General features: G+C 46.9%; 1 protein-coding gene across 1 annotated transcript in view; it reads left to right on the top strand.

Moving 5' to 3' along the window:
• The window catches only part of LOC147701493 (bifunctional polynucleotide phosphatase/kinase-like), a 227188-nt gene that overhangs the window by 61686 nt on the left and 145216 nt on the right, over window positions 1-20286 (top strand). The window contains exon 2 of the mRNA XM_086930185.1: window positions 19967-20113. Coding sequence (XP_086786311.1) covers window positions 19987-20113 — 127 coding nt within the window. The 5' untranslated portion in view covers window positions 19967-19986. The remainder of the gene's footprint in view (window positions 1-19966; window positions 20114-20286) is intronic.

Here is a 20286-nt window from a genome sequence, read left to right as displayed (position 1 = left end):
TTCAAAACTGGTGCAAATTAATAGGAAATAACTGCAAATCTCGGCCACTAGGCTAATCTAGTCATGTTGTTCCCTAGCATGCCCAGAAGTAAATGTACGCTGATTAGTCTCCAGCTTTGCCTTGGTGTTTGCTCTGCATTGGCCTTACCGGTTATGAACTGGACTTTATTCCAGCGATCCACGCTGGAAGAAGGTGCTTCTTTCTTCACTTGTGTTCTGTTACAAACTTAAGTGACAGCGATGAGAACAACAAAAGAAACTGTTTGACCGCAGAAACACCCTGGACACAAATGGAACAGAGCAAACATGACTGTGGCCTATATTCGGTGAGTTTTTCACCGTGAAGTGAATATCAATATGTGGACCCAGAGACAGAGTGAGAAAAGGCATTACAAACGGGAAAAGAGACACACAAAACACACCAACAACAAAAAAATACATACACAAATATCTTACTGGTGGCACTTTAAAACAGAAACTAAAACACATGGTAAAACCGAATTGCAAACGATGTGTCAATAGACAAATGTACATCAAGTTGCAATGAAGAACACGTTTAGCTTCGGAGCTGGCATGCTGTAAGAACCGAACACTCCCAAACAAGTCCAACCACGGAGCCGGACACGAATAATTCAGAGTCCCACATTAATCGAACATTAAGCAAAAGGGCGACGCATCTTTTCCAACCACGTGAGATACTCTCACGAGCGCTGCACCTCATTGTCACCCTACATTTGGCACGTTAATTGCTGTATTCTGAGCCTTGACAGTTGGTATGCGTTTCTTAATTACGGATTTGTAATACAACACAGGCCGCATGATATTGAGTTTGGATACTGCAGCACTGAATGACTATCTGGTGGTCTACTTGTCCGCGAGGCATCTCTGGACACATGCTGAGGCAATGAAATGTCTACATGACGTCCTGCGCACACCGGGTTTCTTCAAGTGCTGATCAGGACACCTTCACGAGAGCTTGGACTGAATTCACACTGGAGCAAGATAATAAGCAACAAATCAATTGGAAGAGGGCTGCATCAAATGACCGGAAACCACAAGCACAGAACTGAAATATAACTATATCCCAATTTTTTACCTGGAAACAATGTTTTTGTATATGAGTGCCCCCTATATCGATAGCACGCTACTTCAGAGCACTTCGAAACACTAAGCTGAAACTAGTTCCACAAAAATGTACGCTTTGTGAAGTATGGAGATGCGCAGCCAGCAGGGCCTGGCCTGTGCACTGCAGGCAGCAGACTTTAGCTGTGTTTGTTGACTTGCTGCATTTCTTTTGTTTTGTAGAGTGCTGCGGTTTGTGAAAGTATTCATGTTAATCGCAGCTTGTGACAGCGATGCAATTAACATGAATACTTAAACAAAAGCACACAATTTGCCCCACAGCTTCACTCTACAAAACAAAAGAAATAAATCAAGTGCTCCCTCGTTGATCCCACAAGCTGCCGCTCCGCAACCAAGAAATGCCTGTTTTACGTGCTGTTCACCTTTCAAAGGCGGCAGCGCAAACGCTCTCTGGGGATGTGTGTGTGTGCGCCACACATACAGCACTGCGCGCTCAAGGGCACAGAGGTGCGCGCTGGCGTTCACGCGCACCTTAAAGGGAACTGTGCTAGGGACTTACCAGTAAATCAACTATGCCAATCTGGGAGAACCAATCGTAATCACAATCTACACAGGGAGCACTTGCACTTTGACCCTGATCAGCAGTGGCAAAGTGCTCAAAGCATCTATGCCAGCAAAAACAAAATCCAGCACAGCATCAAAAACAGGGGAAACCACACCGAAGATACCAAGTCTAACACTACTACAATTGTTAATAGAGCAGCAGTAAAAGAAAATCTGTACTACTGGACCACTCCTCTCCCTGTAGGTAGTCCCTGTTAGTGCTAGAATAATGGTGCATGTTAAACGGTTTCCAGTCTCCAAGGTCAATATGGTAATCTGGATCCATTTTGTAGGCCGCCATCCCTCGATATATCATGCCCCAGAATTTGCAGCTATCATTGACTTTAATTGCTTCAAACAGACCGCACGCAGCCTAACTGTTGACAACTCTTTCATAAAATTTGACTTTATGGTTTTATTTTGCAGCGCTAGCAAGACTGACGCAGACAACACCTGGATTATAGAAACACCAAATGCGCCACAATCAGCAAGCAGCTTACCAAAAGGCTACAAACCATCAGGATTTTGGCACCCAGAATTCCCCTCAACCTCACATGCAGCAGTCACATTTAGCTGTACCTCAAAGAGCTTCATTGCCTCCTGATCCACAAACGTGCACAGTTCAAACTCCTCACTCACATCTTCAAACCACTACACAGTATTTGCCCTGCCTACCTTAAATGTTGCATCTCCTTTCAGAGACCTCCACTTATCTGGACTCCTACTTACACACATCCCACGCATTCAAAGAGCCTTTTTACATACGCTTCCTTTGCCCCTGAGACTGCGATGCCAATATACCAAATCATTCAACTAACATAATTATTCCTGCTGATCTTCCCGCTTCTGAAACAAGTTAGCAATACAATCCCCAGTAATTAGGATGAAGTGGGATGAATAGCTCTCCACCATGGAGGCTATTTCAACTAAGGACAGATTGTTGCTGGCCTAAGAAGATGTGGGGAATAAGAGGCATTATGTATGAAAAAGCTCATGTTATTAACAGTTGTATTTGTAAAACTGATCATGTGCCATAACACCCTTGGTGGTGGTTAAGATCATATTACCGTGATGCCCAGTGTGACGTTTCGAAACCCACCAGTCCTCTGCTTGACCCATATGTCCCTTATTTGCAAACTTCACCTGGACAACAAAATTATGAGTGGGTCCAGTTCCAAGTCCTAGACTCTCATCCGTTTATTTATAAAATGTTATGTAGTGCACACATGACCCTTGCGGGAATCACAGCGCTATGCAAATCAAGGTAACATGTATAGAAATAAAAACCTCATCTATCTCATTTGACACAAGATCTTCTAGGCCATGAAAATTCAGCGACATACCACTGTGTGCCCCATACCATGGGCCTGGAGCGGTCATTTAGACGAAGGGTCATGACATTTTCTTTTTTAACATTGAACCCATTACCTTCAAGCTGGCCTCTAGTTTATTGAAATTTCAGTCATGAACCTGTTTTTTTTTCTTGGAATACGTATTAAACTTTCCAAGTTGCTAGGTCTGCGTCGAGTTGGGTAACGTGAAGATCCTCCGATTATTTTGTTCAGATTTCATTAAGCTTTTTAACTATTCTAGCACATTGCCACTGTTAAGGAATATAGAATTGAAGTTTATATTATGATTGTCTTCTGAGTCCTAAATAGGCCAGAAATCAATCTCAAAACTAGCCCAAGTTCTCTCGAAAGCCTTTTGCCTAGTCATAAGTATATTTATGGAACGAGAGCCCTGCATGAGGGGTTTAAAACGGTTGTGTTGTTAATGCAGTTTACATAGACTGACCAATTAGGAAGCTACGTTATATAATTTGCTGATACACCATCTTTTTCAGCATTTTCAGAGCAAGTAGTAACCCGCATAGCAATAATAGGGTTTAACATCCGACACAAAATGGCAATTTTCCCCAATTCTTGTCTCTCAAAAAACCAAACTACCCATGTTGTATTTCGGTGCCTCTTTCTCCACATCTGTGTTTTAGGCCTTTACATTGCAGAGTTAAAAATGAATGTGTTCCCAAAGAATTTGTTTAGTTTAATCATACTAGAGAAATATTGTTGTGGGTGCAACACGAAGGGCTATAAATATATATATGCGCTATGACATGGCCAGCAATAATTAACTTTTTGTTAATCAGTTGTAAGCCGTGCTTGGGTACAACATGGCTAAAAAACATTGCCACAGCCAATACCTTTTGTAGATGAGACCGATTGGTTTTGCCAATGCTTGTGGGGTTTATTCCTGCTAACACTTGGAATACTCTCCTGCTCTCCCTTCGTCTGACTAGTCCTCATGTTGCCTTACAAAAGGCTTTTAAAACCTTCCTCTTTTATAATTATTCTTGCTTTCTCTCCTCTGTTGATTCTATTACCCACCGAGTGCCAGGGTGCCCTTTGTGGGGACAGTGTGCTCTGTGGGTTTCTATATATCCTTGTTATATGCCCTGCACTTAGGCATCCTAGAAATCTATTTTTTCTCATATATTTGGTAGCAAGAAAATGTTGTTCGGCATCCAAAACTCTTTGGATTTTGTAGAATCTTCTTTGAAAGCACATTTTCATTACGTTTTGGCCACAGAATGTGATATATATGTCAAAAGACTTGAACATATGTAATATCTGGTAGTTATGAATAAATATATGCTCACTGTGCATGTGGGATATATTCTTGTGTATCAATATTGTCTATCAATATACTGCCACATCATGATACTCACGGATTTTGTGTAGAATTGAAGCATGTATGTTTTCATCTTTAGAATGTGTTTTTATATCATTTTTATCTACATTTTGTTCTTTAAGTTGGAATAGTGCATATCAGCTTCTGTTGGGGATTATTGTTCTAATATAACAAAGAAGTGAAAAATTGACATAATAAAATGACGCTAAATTGAGAGCTAAACCAAGATGGCACATGTGAAACGGCGTTATTCCGAAGAGATATGAGTCTCGTGTTAATCTGTGCTGTACATTTGATTGACTCTTGACTACCTCTGTCGTCTCTCATAGGCTATATGAAAATCTGCCGCTTTCCAATTATTTCATAGTATTAGGGTTATGTACCTAGCGCCTGCTTTGGCCAGAGTGTCAAAGGGCGCTTCAAACAAAATGAGGAAATGGTTATAAGTCCTAGGCAAATGCATGTCGCCCTAAGTGGGAAGGGAATGTCCAGACGTGGGTCCTGTGATCACTGCACCACTGGATTCAAGCTAGCCTGGCTGATGAAGGGTAAAACCCTGAAACCGGTCCCAGGATGCTTGTTTCCCGTCCAGGGAGGACCTGACTTGGCAGTTCGGGATGGACTGTTCTGACAAGAAACAGAGTCAAGACTGATTTGCATATGGCTAGGTCCAAACTGGGGTGATGTGGTGAGCAAAAGAATGATGGATTAAACCCAGATCCTTGTGGCTGGGGGTGAATGCTTGCATTGTCCAGCATTCCGCCCATCAATTGTTTTTCTTGCATATAAGTACCAAGCAAACCAGGGCTACATGTGGTGCGCAAATCACTTTACACAGCGCCATGAAAGTACATGCATGAGGGGAAGGAAGTAGCTTTTAATGCAGGGTTGAATGGAGTGTGGGGCAGGGCGGAATGAGAGGTCGGTGTAGTGAGCCACCCGGCCACGTTAAAACTGATGTACGTTGTTACAACGCATGCTTTTACCATGCATGCTTTTTCAACGCAGGTTTTTCAATGCAAGTCGTTACAACGACTTGCATTGGGGGGTGCTGGATAGTGAATAGTTTAATTTACTATTCCAACTCCAGTCCCCGTGGATAGTAGGGAAGGTGTTGGATAGTAAATTAAACTATTACCTATCCTAGAGCGCCCCCCAGCGCAATTTGTTGCAATGACTTGCGTTGAAAAACCTGCGTTGTAAAGGCACTGCGTGGTAAAAGTTGCGTCGTAAAGGATGTTTCCCGTTAAAACATTGTAGCCACAATCGACCCTCTGGGCCGGGCTCGGACCAGGGGTATAAATACTGGTGACATCAGCGCTTGGGCTGTCGTCAAGTAGAGAGCAACTGGTGTGGCTTGTGATTGTGTGGCTGCGTGGTGTCCCCAGGCCCAAAGCCTACTGTACTCCCCTGATCCCATTTCCCCCCCCCCTGCAAGATCCCCTGACTACATTGGCGACGAGGCGGAGCGGACCTGCGACGCGCCTGGGGCCGTAACACCTACTGGTGGGTCATGAAGCGGTAGGCGGTCGAGCGACGTGCAGAAAACAGGTCTGGAGGATCGAAGGAAGAAGAGATGGTGTCCCGCTGTGCTGCTGCACTGAGGAGTGCTGGTGAGTGGCTGCACGCGTGCAAAAGGGGCCAGCAGGCATGGGAGCACAAAGGAGCGGCAGGCCTATCGGAAGTCTAGGCCGCAAGGGGTGAAGTGCCAGAGAGCGGTGAGGAGGCCGGATTGAGGCACGCGCGGGAGGCGCATGTGCAGCACACACCAGAAGGAGCAGGTGACAGCAGATACAAGGGCCCAGTGAGAGGGCAGGCCGCTCGTAAGCGTAAACTATGGGAGCTTGTGACCTTTTGTGCCTACCTGACCGTGTGATCGTCATTCTGCTGAACCGGGATTCTGGCCACTCTGGGCTTTGCTGTGCATTCTTCTTCAAGTGTCGGACTGCGAGGCCCAGCTTGCCTAGCGTCTCCTAACCTGACGCAGCCTCTTCCCTCACCTTCCTCGCTGCATATAACGCCTCGCGGCCCCCGCTTCGTGGGAGCCGCTCGTAGGCTTCGACTTTGGGAGCTTGTGACCTTTTGTCCCTACCTGACCGGGTGATCATCGTCATTCTACTGAACCGGGACTCTGGCCGACTCTGGGCTTTGCTGTGCATTCTTCTTCAAGTGTCGGACTGCGAGGCCCAGCTTGCCTAGCGGCTCGTAACCTGCCGCAGCTGGGGCCTCTTCCCTCACTTTTCTTTTCCTCTATTTAGCAACGCCCACGACCGCGGCGCGCGGAATGTGCGCGGGCGCGCGCCGGGCGGGCCCGTTTAGCCCGTTGCAGACCGTGCAGGACCGGATCGGGCCACCCCCCTTGGTTTTCTTCTTACGATTTTGTGGGAGGCTGAGATATTGCCGTAAGGACTTTGACGTAGTTCTAGGGTTACTGGAGCACTGAAGTCATAGGATAATGACGAACCGAGAGACCAGGAGTAAAGCTACAGCGTTGAGTTCCATGGTGGAAGGTACCTTGGACAATTTTCAGACTAGAGCCAGCTCCATACTGTCCAAGGAACTAACTGTTGTGGAAAGACGTCTTTCGCAAGGGATTATTAATGTTAGGAGGTCTTCTCTGGGACTAATAGCTAACGCCAAAACACCAGAAAGGGGTGGGGGTTCCTCGACTGCCCTATTGGATACTATCAATCAGCCAATTGCAGCTGTCCTGCAAGACCTCAGGAATAGCCCTGGAGTGCCTAGAAATTCTCTCCCGGCTATTCCCGACGCCGTATTAGTGCCACCCATTGTCAATGACGGGTTACCTATTGTTAGGCACAATCTTGATACTAGACAGTCGCAGGGGATGCGGGAAGGGGCTGTTCCAAAACGAAAACGTGGGGCCCAGGAGAGAGGCGGGAAAAAAGAAAAGCTAGACAAAGGCAAGCGCCTTAATGATCCATCGATTCACGCCACTAGTCACGTAAAAAACAGTAATGGCCCGATAGCTACCAGTGGTGCTACCACCTCACCACCCCAAACTCTCTTTACACCGCACCCAACTGCACTCAGATTCGGTGATACGGCTCAGGCTGGTGAGGACCAGTCTATTCTTGCTTTGGGTGCTACCCTGAAATTCCTGCTGGATCCTCTCTTTGGCAGGCTCAATTGAATTGATCATAGGCTGCTAGCAATAGAAACGGCCACAGGGGTATTGATGGAACATCTGAAACCGTTGGAGACTCCGCAAAGGGGCCCTGATACTAACAGGGGGGGGGGGCACTTTCATCTATTAACTCCCCTCAAACAAGAATCCCGGCTCCAGTAATCCCCCTGGCCCGGCACAGGCACCTGCAATTGTCGCCATGGATCACCCTTTGAGTAACACAGAAAAGAACGACGATAGAATCGATCGAAATATGGCAGAGGGTGCCAGAGTGAGGTGGAAATATGTAGTCAACCTACCCCCCGAGGCGGCGCCCTTGGAAGGGTTTTAACGGGTGTCCCGGAGCTCAGTGACTCCACAGCAGAATCCTTTTCTTCACTAAAAAATAAGGTGGCAAGTTGGCTGAACATTCACAGACACCTTCCCCCACACATGTCAACCGAAATTGTAATGGTTAGAAGGGTGGCGTGGGTGGGCCAAACTACTAAAAAAAATCAAGGGTGACTGTGTTCTGGTCAACTTTAGGAATGCAGGGATAGTTTCCCATATATGTAACTGGACGGGCAGTACGGATGGCACTGTTATACAGTCCCGCCCACTGTCCTTCTTTTATCCACCAGTTATTGCCTATGCTGAGTTAGGGTTTGAAGAAGGCTGGACAAGGGTAGGCTCAAGGAGACTTAATAGAGGGGGTAGGATAAATTTCAATCACAATTTTTTGCGCATTGATCATTTCCACAACAATAGATTCAGCTGCCTGGATCAAGTAGACTGACTTCATGGTATAGCCAGAACCATCATTAAAGATGATGGGATGAGTGACCGGGCCCAACAAAGAGCTCGGGAAAAGGGATGCGCTATGGATGAAGTTACAGGGACAGGGACGGGTGCCTCGTGTGAGCGTACAACCGACACGATAGGTATGGGGGTAACTAGCATATACATGGTGAATACTTCTCCCTGTGATCCAGTATCTTTCTCGCCAATCTCAAACCCAATTACGGACAACAAACCCCTGAAAATTATGTCCTGGAACGTGGCAGGCCTTTGTAAAAAACTGGCCTGCCCTGGCTCGGTTTTGCTTCCTTCTCAGTTCCCGCAAGGTGGGGGGGAAGGGAAGACCATCGACGGGGCTAACAATCTGGGTGGGAACACATTTGGGTTGCAGTGCTAAGGTCTTGGAGACCTTAGTAGAGGATGTCCAATGTGTATTGTTGGAGTGGCCAAATGCTTCTAGGCTCGCTCTGGTTAACATCTACTCTAGACCAGTGAGTATTACATCCGAGTCTGGAACCATTAATGAGCTGTCCACCTTTTTAAGTGGGATCCCTAAAGGGGTTACTTATGTGGTGGGGGGTGACTTTAACTCTCACTTCTAGTAGACTTGATGGATGGAGCAAACCAGGCGGAGGATGACCACTGGAAAATACCCCAGGTGGTGGGTCCCCCACCTAGATCCTGGGCTCCGTTGACGGTCCAAATTATGGCCCTGACTTTAACCCACTCAATCAGGGCGTGCAATGGCCATGTAAAATCGGACATTCCGCCAAAATGTACCCTTTAATAAACCTGGCCAAGAGGCACGTTTGGAGTTTATATTTGTTGAGTGCTGTGCTTGGTATAGGGTTGTTGATTTTAGAGTGGTAACCAGGGGATAAAGCGATCACAATGCGTTGATCGTAGATTTCCTTTCCCCAGCTAATTCTGGGGATGGCTATAAATCAGGGCCCCCCCACCCCCCAGATGACAGGGCCCTCCTCTCTACCAACAGGCGTAGGATTAGATGGGACAAAGTGATAACTCGACCTGAGTTAGTAGCCCAGTTATATGCCCGGATAATACCAGCGCTGGAAGCTTCTGGCGCCCTGAGTATAAAACACCCCTCCCCTGTTGTGTACACACAACTTGGATATCTTTATTAGGTTCTAATTAATAGCCTAGCTGAACTTCTAAATCCACCTGGGCTAATGAGGAGAAGAGTGGGCTCCAAACCTACCTGGTTTAACTCTGCCTGTAGGAAGGCGAAAGCAGACCTCCTCAGGCTTTGAAACAAAAAGACAATAGGGCACTAATAAAAGAAAGGAGGGCAGCATATAGGTACCGAATCCATCATGCCAAGATAGAGTGGGTCAATGAGAACTGGGCCAATTTAACAACGGCTCTTAAAATAAGAGATGCCCGGAAGTTCTGGCAAATTGTGAATACCGGGTCGACAGAACCTGTTTCGGCTATAGTGCCTAATATTGCTGCGGAGGTGTGGGAAGAACACTTCCTTACCTTGTACCAGGGGGAGCCCCATCCCTGTGACTTGGATATGGAGGGACCACCCTCCAGTAATATCACGGAAACCTTGAGTTCACCGAGGGTGAGGTCTGTGCTGCTATTCTTAACCTCCCTTCTGGCAAAGCACCAGGATTAGACAAATTGCCAGGTGATCTCCTGAAGCAAGAACCTAGGGTTTGGGCCCCATATTTAACGGTTGTTTACAATGCAATTTGGGGCAGCATGGCGGTCCCTAGTACTTGGCTGGGAGCAGAGATAGTCCCTATCTTCAAGAAGGGCTCACCTCTGCTCCCAGCCAACAACAGGCCAATTAGCCTTATTGATGTACCCCAAAAGCTTTTTTCGAGGTTGATCCTAGATCGCTTGTTGGTATGTATTATGGAGCACTCCATCCTAAGTCCATTGCAGGCAGGGTTTAGAGAGAATGTCTCTACCACGGATCAGATCTTTCGATTAACCCTGCTCTTTTGGAAGACAGTGAAGATAGAGGATGGCTCACTTTACACAGTTTTTGTGGATCTCCGCGCAGCCTTTGGTCTTGTGCCGCGCGGGAAACTGTGGTTTGTGCTCAGGGATCTGGGTATATCGTCCCTGCTATTGAATATGATAATACGACTCCATACCGAGACCTTCGCGCAGGTGAGGTGTGGGAAAGACGGTGCCTTGACAGGCAGATTCCCCGTTGGCAGGGGGGTAAGGCAGGGGTGCGTTTTGGCCCCCACCCTGTTTTGCCTTTATGTCAACGGGGTAATCTCACACCTCGATGCGGTAGCAGATAGTGATGCTCAAAAACTCGCTGGTCGTCTGATCTCCGCGATTATGTTCGCGACGATACCTTATTGCTCTCAAAGACACCTATGGGCATCCAGCGAGTTTTGGATGGGTTTGTATCCTTTTGTGGGGATCGGGGGTTGGAAATAAACACCTCAAACGAAATTTATGATTTTTAACCCCCCGGTAGCAACACACCCAAACCCCTTGATAGCCGGAGTCCGCTTGGAAAGGGTTCATACCTTTGTCTATCTGGGGCTTACGCTGAACGAATCTATGACCTGGGCTCATCATCAATTAAAATCGCAATTAAAGCTGACTCAGATAGCGGGGGGTATTCTCAAACTCCTGACCAAATCCCCGGTTAAGCCATTTGGCCCACCACTGGAAATATATAAACTTCGGGCCCGGGGGGCAGCAACCTACGGAGGTGAACTTTGGGACACAAGGGCTACTCTGCGATCTCTGTTGCGGAGAATACGTTTTTAAGACATCTGGCTGCTCTGCCGCCGATTACACCACTAATGCCCTTAAGGCTTGATTTGGGCCTTAGACCCATCGATGAGGAACTGGGCCTTAAGCCATTAACGTTTTGGCGGAGACTCTGGGTTACTCCGGAGCTCAAGAATTATAGGCAGGAGTTAGCCGATGTATTGAGGTTCGCGATTGGGGCAAACTTCCCTGGCTTAAATATGTGAGAGAGGGACTGGAGAAACTAGGCCTTGCATCAATGTGGTCTGATTCGTAGCATGCGTGCAGTGGAATTTCGCGTAACCAGTTGGTTCATTTGTATTGTGAAAGTAAATTGGCCCGCCTCATGTCAAACTCCCATTCTGGCACCCTTATTGGTATGTTTTTAATGACTAAGGATTTTTATCAATTCGAACATGTCTTAGACGATGTTAGCCCTATTGTTGCAAGGAAGCTGTACCTCCAATGGCGGCATGGCTCATTACCCATCAGAACTTTTACGTGTAATTGGTATCCTTCTTCCCCTAAGAACTGCCCAGGTTGCACCTCAGACTTGGAAAATTAAGTGCATGTTTTGTTCTTCTGTCCCGCTTATTCAAAACCGAGAAGGAGGTGGATTATTCAGTTATGTAAAAATCTGGGGATTAGGCACTGCCTCCAAGTATATAGAATCTAAAAACGGACCTCTCTCCTGTAATGGTCTTTGCTGTATCTAAATTCCTATCAGCAATGTGGAATTTAAGAAGGTCCTTGGTGAATAACGTATGAACTTGTCCAATCAAGCTACTTTTGCAGAGCTGGATTGATGCTGGGTTCCAACTTTCGGAGGGGAAACAACATATAATTTATCTAGGTGTATTTGTTCTATCACTCGTCTACGATATGTGTTTTAATTCTATTTTTTAAATCCTACTGCAGTTTATTGCTTACTTTTAACTGTTTTAATCATGTATGCTTTTATGACATTCTTGTAGAAATAAAGAGTTGATTGAATACAAAAAATAAAGGAACACACGAACAAGGGGCACTGGAAAGTACAGGAGCCACCAGAAGGAACAAGAGGTCTGAAGGGCTGAGGCAGAGTCAAGTAAAGACCAGCCACTGAGGGAGACCCAAGGGACAGAGAGGATACGGCTGGGGTTAGTGAAGTAAGGTGGACAGAAAAGAAACTGAGGTGTAGCTGGAGCACGCCACAGAAGATGTCACAACAGGCAGACGGTGGAGGAGAAAAGGCTGCGGAGGAAGGTGCGCGTATCACGCTAGCGGCGTTGCCACCGTTCAGTCAACTGGCACTACAGCTCCCAGATTGCGTAAGTGGATAGGATAATTGGAAAATTATTTTGTGGCTGTGCGCAAAACGAATGGGGCGGTCAAACAATCGACCAGGCTGCACATGGGAGGAGACAAGCTGTATGAGCTATTTCAAGATTTACTGGACACAGGGGACAGGAATGATTATGAGAAGGCACTGAGAGCGTTGGACCGCTACTTTGACCCGATTTCGAGCATTTTAAACTGAGGCAGGCGAAACAAAAGGAAAAAGAGTAGGTGGATAGGTCCTTTGCCAGGTTGAGGAAGTTGGCAAGCTCGTGCATTGGAATAGACAAGCAACTGGAGATCAGGGCGAAGTTGATCAGGGCTGAAAGTCTGATCTGAGGAAGCTAATTCTGCGACAGCCAGGCATTTTGCTAGATGACATCTTGGTGCTTGAAATATCTCACGAGCTCGCGGATACGAAGGCTGGTGAAATGGAGTCCTCCTTAGCAAGAAGGGCAATGGGCACACTGCAGGCGCAGCCCATCACGGTCAAGGAGGAAAGGGTGGACGCCATTCGGAAGGGTTTCGGCAGAGGAGGCACAACAGGAAGTGCGCAAGCAGGAGGTAGAGGTTGTGGCAGTTGTGTACTAGACAGTCATCCACCGAGGGGTTGTCCTGCTCAAGGAAAGCCGTGTCTGAGGTGTAGCAAGATGGGACATTTTGCTAAAGTGTGCACCAGTGCAGCCCATACTTCAATAGCAAAAGTAAAGATGAGGGAGGTGGGTTACAAGAGACAAGTGCTTAAGGCAGCAGAGGACGAAGAGGAGGTGGACAGCCTTTGCAGGAGGATGAGGACCACAGACGATGGTGAGAAGAACAAACAACAAGAAACGCCCACCTCCCATGTGTCAGATAATGATAGGGGAAAGCACGGTGACGGCGCTCATAGACACCTAAGCATCAGTGAACATACTGGATGCTTCCCCCCTACCAGCAACTCAAGCCCTGACTGCCGCTTTTGATGACAAAAGCAGGAATCTTCACATATGGTAGAGATACTCCGAGACCGCTGCAGGGAGTCATTGAGGTCGAAGTAACGCATGCCGAAATGGTGGTGAAGACAAGGTTCCATGTGACGAAAGACAGTGCAGGAACCCTGCTGCGGTGTCACTCAGCCGAAGATCTGGGATTTGTGATGTTCGCAAAGAAGGTGCACTATTCTCACGCAGATGACCTAATGGCGGAGTTCCCCACACTGTTCAAGGGTCTGGGCTGTATGAAGGATGTGAAGGTCAAGCTACACATCGATAAAACCATCAAGCCCGTGGCGCTCCGCCACTGGAGGGTGCTGTTCCATCTGAGGCCACTGGTCGAAGCCGAGCTGGAGAAGCTCGAGAAAGCGGGGGTGATCGAGAAAGTGTCGGAACCCAACCCGTGGTTGTCCCTGTTGGTGATTGCCCCGAAACCCAAACAATCCGGGGCGATCCGCCTGTGTGTGGATATGCGCTTGCCTAACAATGCTATAAGAAGGGACCAGCACATAACGACCACAATTGATGAGATATTAGCCGTCATTAAGGGCGCGCAATGGTTCTCAAAAGTGGATTCGAACGCTGGCTACCACCAATTGATGCTAGATGTGAACAGTCTCTACATAACTACGTTTCCCACTTATGTAGGGCTGCAGTGTTTCAAGAGACTCCGCTTCGGAATATCCTCAGCGGCTGAGGTCTTTCAGGATGCGATCCGAGAGGCCTTGTCTGGATTTGTTGGCATGATTAATGTAAGTGACGACGTGCTTATATTTTCAAAAACATTGGAGGAACATCATGACCGATTGAGGGCAACGTTAAGAAGGCTGGTGGAGCAAGGTTTAACACTGCATAAGGAGAAGTGTGCGTTTTACATGAACGAGGCGGAGTTCTTCAGATACCGGTTCTCCAAAGCAGGTCTTCCAGGTTGATCCGGCTAAAGTGGAGGCCATCAGAGCTGCAACGCTGTCCCAGAACCAGACAGAATTGCAGAGCTTTCTAGGCATGGCAAATTATTGTGGCCGCTTCATTCCTCTTCTGGCGACCATATGGGAGCCATTGAGAAAGCTCACAAAGAAAGATGTGAAATGGCAATGGACAAGCGTGGAGGCAAAAGCGTTTCAGGAGGTGAAAAGCGTGCTTCTGCAAGGGGCGACCCATACCTATTTCAAGCCAGGAAACTCAATGGAGCTGGTTGTGGACGCGAGCCCGGTGCGCCTAGGAGCAGTGCTCTTTCAGAAAGACGTAGATCACTGACGGCAGTGGAATCAAGATATTCCCAGATCGAAAGGAAGGCGTTGGCCATAAGGTGTGTGTGACAGCACTTTGGCATTTCTCTCTGCGGGCACAAGTTCCAGGTGGTCACAGACCATAAACAACTGGTGCCTTTATTTGGAGGAACTGCCAGAAGTGGTCATCCGCGCATTGAAAGGTGGGCTGTACAGTTTCAACACTTTAACTTTGATGTCATATACAGACCTGGGGTCAATAATCCGGCAGACTACTTGTCCCGTTATACTCTGGTAGGGGATCTAAATCAGCAGGGAGAAATGGACACAGGTACAGAGGTGTTTGTCCAGCAGTTTACGGAGGCGGCCTGTACTCGTGCACTGTCCCTGGAAGAAAAAATGGAGGCCACGTGAGCTGATGCATGCCTCACAGCTGTCAGGACGGCTCTGAAGAATCACAAGTGGAAGAGTTTTGTAGAAGGAGTGAGCGGACTAACAGAACAGGAGAAGGGAGTTATGTGCATTGCTTTACTGTCCAATTCCCTGGGGGCCCACTGCTCGCTAGCCGGCACCACGGCCCTTACTTCTCTTTTCATTATAGGTTCACTAGGCGTCTGCCGATAGGCGCTCAGAAACCGATGTAAGCATGTCTGAAAATCCTCCTTCATGTCTACTCCAATTCGGAGCACCTTGTTGATTGTCCTCTTATAAATTGTTCTACCTCTCCATTAGTCCTGGGCCACTGTGGAGTCACTCTCCGATGTCCGACGTTGTAGTCCTTGAACTTTTGACCATGAAATGGGGAACTATTGTCAGTGCGCATCTCCTCCGATGTCCCTAACAGAGTGAATGTCTTTTCCATAACTTGCTTATAAACTCAAATGCCGTAGACCTCACCACTTCTATCACCAGAAACTTCGCATAGCTGTCCATTACCAAAGTAAACCTTCCATCCGGGAAGCTCCCAAAATCCAAGCAAACAAGAGGAACACTGAAAAAGCCAATCAGACGAGAAGAGGTGAAACTGTGCACTGGAGACAGAGTGTTGGTGAAGGATAGACATCTGGGATGTAAATTTCGGACTCCTTTTGAGCATGAGCCATGGAAGTTCGTGGAGGTGCAGGGCATCATGGTCACAGTGAGGCGGGGGGAGAGAACACTGGCCCGGAATGTGTCATGGTTCAAGAGGCTACCCCGTCAAGGAGAAATGAGTGGCCAAGGAGAGAGTCAAGAGAGCATTGTAGTGATGGTGCCTGAAGAAATAGAGTTGGAGTTGACCAGATTGGAGGAAGAAACGACGGGAGCTGAGACGGAACCAAGGGAGGAGGCGGTCCAGAGCAAGGGAGATGCCAGGGTAACTGATTGAGGCCATCCCTATCTGCTGAGAACCAATCCACAACCGAGCCAGAGGTTGAGAGACTTTGTGTGGTAAGTGCTGGAGGGCACGACCAGCTGGCCATACAACATAATAACTCTGTCCTATGTTTCTTACTTTAGTTTGTTTTATTAGTTTATTGTGTTCGTTTGTGATTGGTTGGGAGGGATGTAGTGAGCCACCCGACCACATTAATACATTGTAGCCACAATCAACCCTCTGGGCTGGGCTCTGACTAGGGCTATAAATAAAGGTGATGTCAGCGCTCAGGCTGTCGTCACTTATAGAGCAACTGGTGTAGCTTGTGATTGTGTACCTGCGTGGTGTCCTTAGGCCCTAAGCCTACTTTACTACCCTGATCCCACCATGATCCCCCGACTACAGGCGGATGTTCTGAACAGTGCGTGCCAAGGCTGGGTCATTTGGCTGCCAGCAGGTGCGAAGTGAAGAGGTAGGTCTCTGCTCCTTCATGGATTGCTGTACAGGTGGGAGAAATGAAGTGCTTGTTCCGCTTCGCTGCCACTTCAAAGCGCTCCGAGCATGAGTGATGGGAGTGTCATTCCCTGGATTGGTGCTCATGATGCTCTAGCGCCTTGAAGAATGCCATGTGGGCAGATGGAGCTGCGGCGGACACTGACTGGTTCTTGATCTTCAGTTCTGTGGGACCCCGGATGGACAGTCGTAAGATGCAGGGACTCAGGGCAGTGACAACAAACGTATATTCAGACTGCACCGGAAGGGCTGCAGTGAAGTCCTCTTCCGGTCTGAGGCGTGGAGTGAAGTCCTCTTGCGGTCTGAGCCCCACTTTGTTGCGGGTCCTACCTCCCTGACTGTTGTATTTCAGCTCGGGAATATACACTAGATTGTGGCTGTAGTGTAGTTTGAGCCATGATACGTGGTCAACTGTCCCTTAGAGGTTCTAGCACAGGTGTGTCCAACCTCTTCTGTAATGAGAGCAACTTTATTTCAATGAAAATTATTCCAAGCTACTGATGTTGCTGGTATTGCAATAGTGACGTCAGACGAGATGGCATTAGTGGCCACCATAAGCAAGATTACCAGCAGTGATCACCTCAGTGCACCAGGCTGAGTTGCCAGCAGTAATGTAAATAATGTAAAAAAAGGTTTTATCAATCCGTTCTAGTTCTACATGGGTAATACCTCAGAGACCTAGCTACAATGTCCATGGCTTCAGCGTAATATTAGTAATAAGTCTTCAAAGTCAATGCTTTGTAACTTATATATCCGCTTTAAATATATTTGTGAAATTCAGCCATTTTTTATGAGACGATGTTCACATTTTAGCCTCAAGTACACACTTTTAAAGTTTGTAATGCATATACTAATTCAACCAAGCAAAAGCTTCTAATTTAGTATGCTAGGCTGCACACAGGAGAGCCATTTACAGGTAGCTGGAGACCTACAATTTGCTCTCAAGATGCTCATTGGAGAAGCCTGTTTTAGAACTAGAATGCGAGCGACTACAGTGTCCGATCACCTTCTTTGGTTGACAGTCTGCTGCAGTGTGACTATCTTACTGATCTAACCAGACTATGGCCATGCTGCACATCGTTTGGTTCTTTGGAGATGAGGGATGCATAAAAGAAGGAAGCTTGTGTGGCCCCTTCTCTTTGGCCTTCTGGGTGTCCAGCCTTGTGAAGGAAGTGGTTCGAGCAGTGAAATGATGTCGACAAGGTGAGTTTTTCTACTAGATAGTATGGTTCTCTGGAATTCAAAGCTTTAGAGATTATAGAATGTGGTTTAAATTTGAGGCTGGCTGGTAAGGAAAGCCATGCAGACTGTCTCAGGACAGTTTGTAATGAGACTGCGTTTCTCCTGGTTGGTTATCAGTAAGTCGATGACTTGCAGCCCACCCTGTAATGCTTCAAGGGTTGTTAGGGAGACCGCTGAGCACAACTTTACTCCTCTCGCTGTGGGACCGAACGAAGCCCTAGCTGAACAGCTACATTCTCGTGAGGTGGCTGAGCTGGTGCAAGGCTATCTGGGATTAGTGGTGGTTGGCGCTATACAAATATGAGCAACATAACATTTCTTTTTGACATTGCCACTGAAGGTTAGGTTGATGTTGAAGCCAAGGCCTTTGCTTTTGGGAAGCCAGACCTGGATCTAGGGCTAGTCGTGCTGCCTTCCAAGTCCGCAATTCAGTTTTGGTTGGGTTGAGCTTCGGCTATCGGCAGACATCCATGGTTGGACTGTTTTTAGGCTGGATGTTACTGACCCACAATACTTTAAAGTAGAGTTGTCTGTCATTGTTGTATTTGTGTTGTATTGTGGTCTAGCTGGACTAGGAACCCAAAGCATCACTTGCAAATGTTGTCAGACCATCCTCCGTACAGTGTATAGCGAATCAGCACAGCAAGTGAGCCTGACAATTGCAAGGGGGCTTTGGCAGATTCTCCCCCGAGGAAATTTGGAGACAAAAAGGCAAAATTTATGCATTTTACAACACATTTTCCATTATATTTTCAACTGGATTAGCTTTTAAAGCATAGTAAATGATAACCTTACAGTGCACCAGGATACAACAATATTTATTGGGGCCCTTCAATGCTTCCCTCGACACATCCTCCAACAGTGCCTCTCATCTCTCCAAAGCCCCACTCTCACATGCATTTTATTTGTTTGTAAATAAATGTAAAATGTAAATGTCCAGTATTTGTAAAGCGCGAACAATTACCCAAAGGTGTAAAGGCGCTGGGGGCTGTTGGGCAGATTAAGCGAGCTATTGCCCAGAGTAACATGGTGCTGGGCTAATTTGCCGCCGGCACCGGGGATCGAACCGTGAGCCCCTGGGTTTCGGAGTCCGTCACCCTGGCTGCTGCGCCACACCTCTTCCACGTTTGTAGCGCCTTTCATACCAGTGTAGGGTGTCGAAACACTTTACATCTCACACAAATACAGAGACAATCATAAGTGTGTAAATCAGTGTATCGAAAATGTTAGAAAGAAAAAGAGAACTACAATGTGTATGATTCACATGTCATCCATACTGGTATTCATTTTTTAAGAGTGCTTTATCAGGAGAAGCACAAACTCAGCACTCCGAATGTAACACAGTGATTAGGTTGGCTTTACTAATAAGAATGTAAACCTACCCCAAGAAACCCCTTTTCACAACATTAGAGTAATGAAAGACTTGGGAAAAACATTACTTTCTAACCTGTACCATGCAGTTTGCATCCTGCACTTCGGCAGTTCATAGCTCCCTGTACTAGATTATGATTTGTAACTTGTGAACTGCACAGTAATAAAAGGATCTCTGTAGCAAAAGCCGTAACTTACCGAGTTATGAACATAAAATATTGTTCTGTGATCTACATGGTACAGATTCTTTGCAGCAGGCATGTTGACCCTCTGTGCTACCTTAGAACTACCACTAGACAAGATTTCTCTCCAGCAGGTACATTAATCACCAGAGTTATCTTGACATTTTTACTGTTGCCTTAATTCTTCAGCAGGTACTTTAAAAAAAAAACTGTTGCTCTGGTACAAAACCAGCCCCCAGTACCAAAAAGGCCACCCACCCTTCCAGCCTCTCAGGAAAACCCATGATGACCGGTATGGCCAATCCAGTCTTGATTGTGGTATGGTGTTTGTATAGCACTTACTGTCCTCATGGGGCACGCTGAAGCACTTATTCACACAGTTGTACTAGAGTGATTTCTTACTGCACTAGCTGGAGCAGTAGGAATTTCATACATCAACTGAGGATCATTGTTGCAAGTAAGGGTCCATATTGCACACAGGAGGAGACTCTTTAAGGGGTGGATCCTGCAGGAGCTGTTTTTCACAGGTTGATGCCTGCCTAGTTGAAATGAGATCACTGCTACTGTGCGATAGGTGACCATGTGGGATGGAACGCTGGCTAGCAGGGGTAGGTGGTCTGAGCTTCTGACAGGTTCACGACTATTAGACCTCAATGTTTACATTTGTGATTTACTTGCATATGTTTACCCCTCTTTGGAGGAGCAAGACTGAGACTAACCACTATTTATTGCCCTAGGTTTGAAAGAGTTGGTGTCAATGGAGTGTTTTCTATTGAGCCAGGATGGGCACCATGACCCTATACTGCTTCCTGATGGCAAGGCTTTGGTGCTTGGCCGGGGCCCCGAGACCTGCATCAAGGATTCAAAATGCTCAAGAAGGCAAGGTATGGAAAGTTTCTCCCCACAAAAGCAGCATAACCTAAACATATTTACCTGCCACCTTATTTCAATTGTTGTAGTAGGTTTGGAACTCAGATGCAGTGTGGCACAATACTCATACGCAGTAAACTCTACGTCCCTTCAGTAACATCACTATTGAAATAAGTATGTCTTCAGT

Source organism: Lissotriton vulgaris, chromosome 7 (genome assembly GCF_964263255.1).
Source record: "Lissotriton vulgaris chromosome 7, aLisVul1.2, whole genome shotgun sequence".
In the NCBI taxonomy this organism is placed as follows: domain Eukaryota; kingdom Metazoa; phylum Chordata; class Amphibia; order Caudata; family Salamandridae; genus Lissotriton; species Lissotriton vulgaris.
The sequence above is the reverse complement of the archived record's forward strand: the minus strand, read 5'-3'. Positions and strand labels throughout refer to the sequence as shown.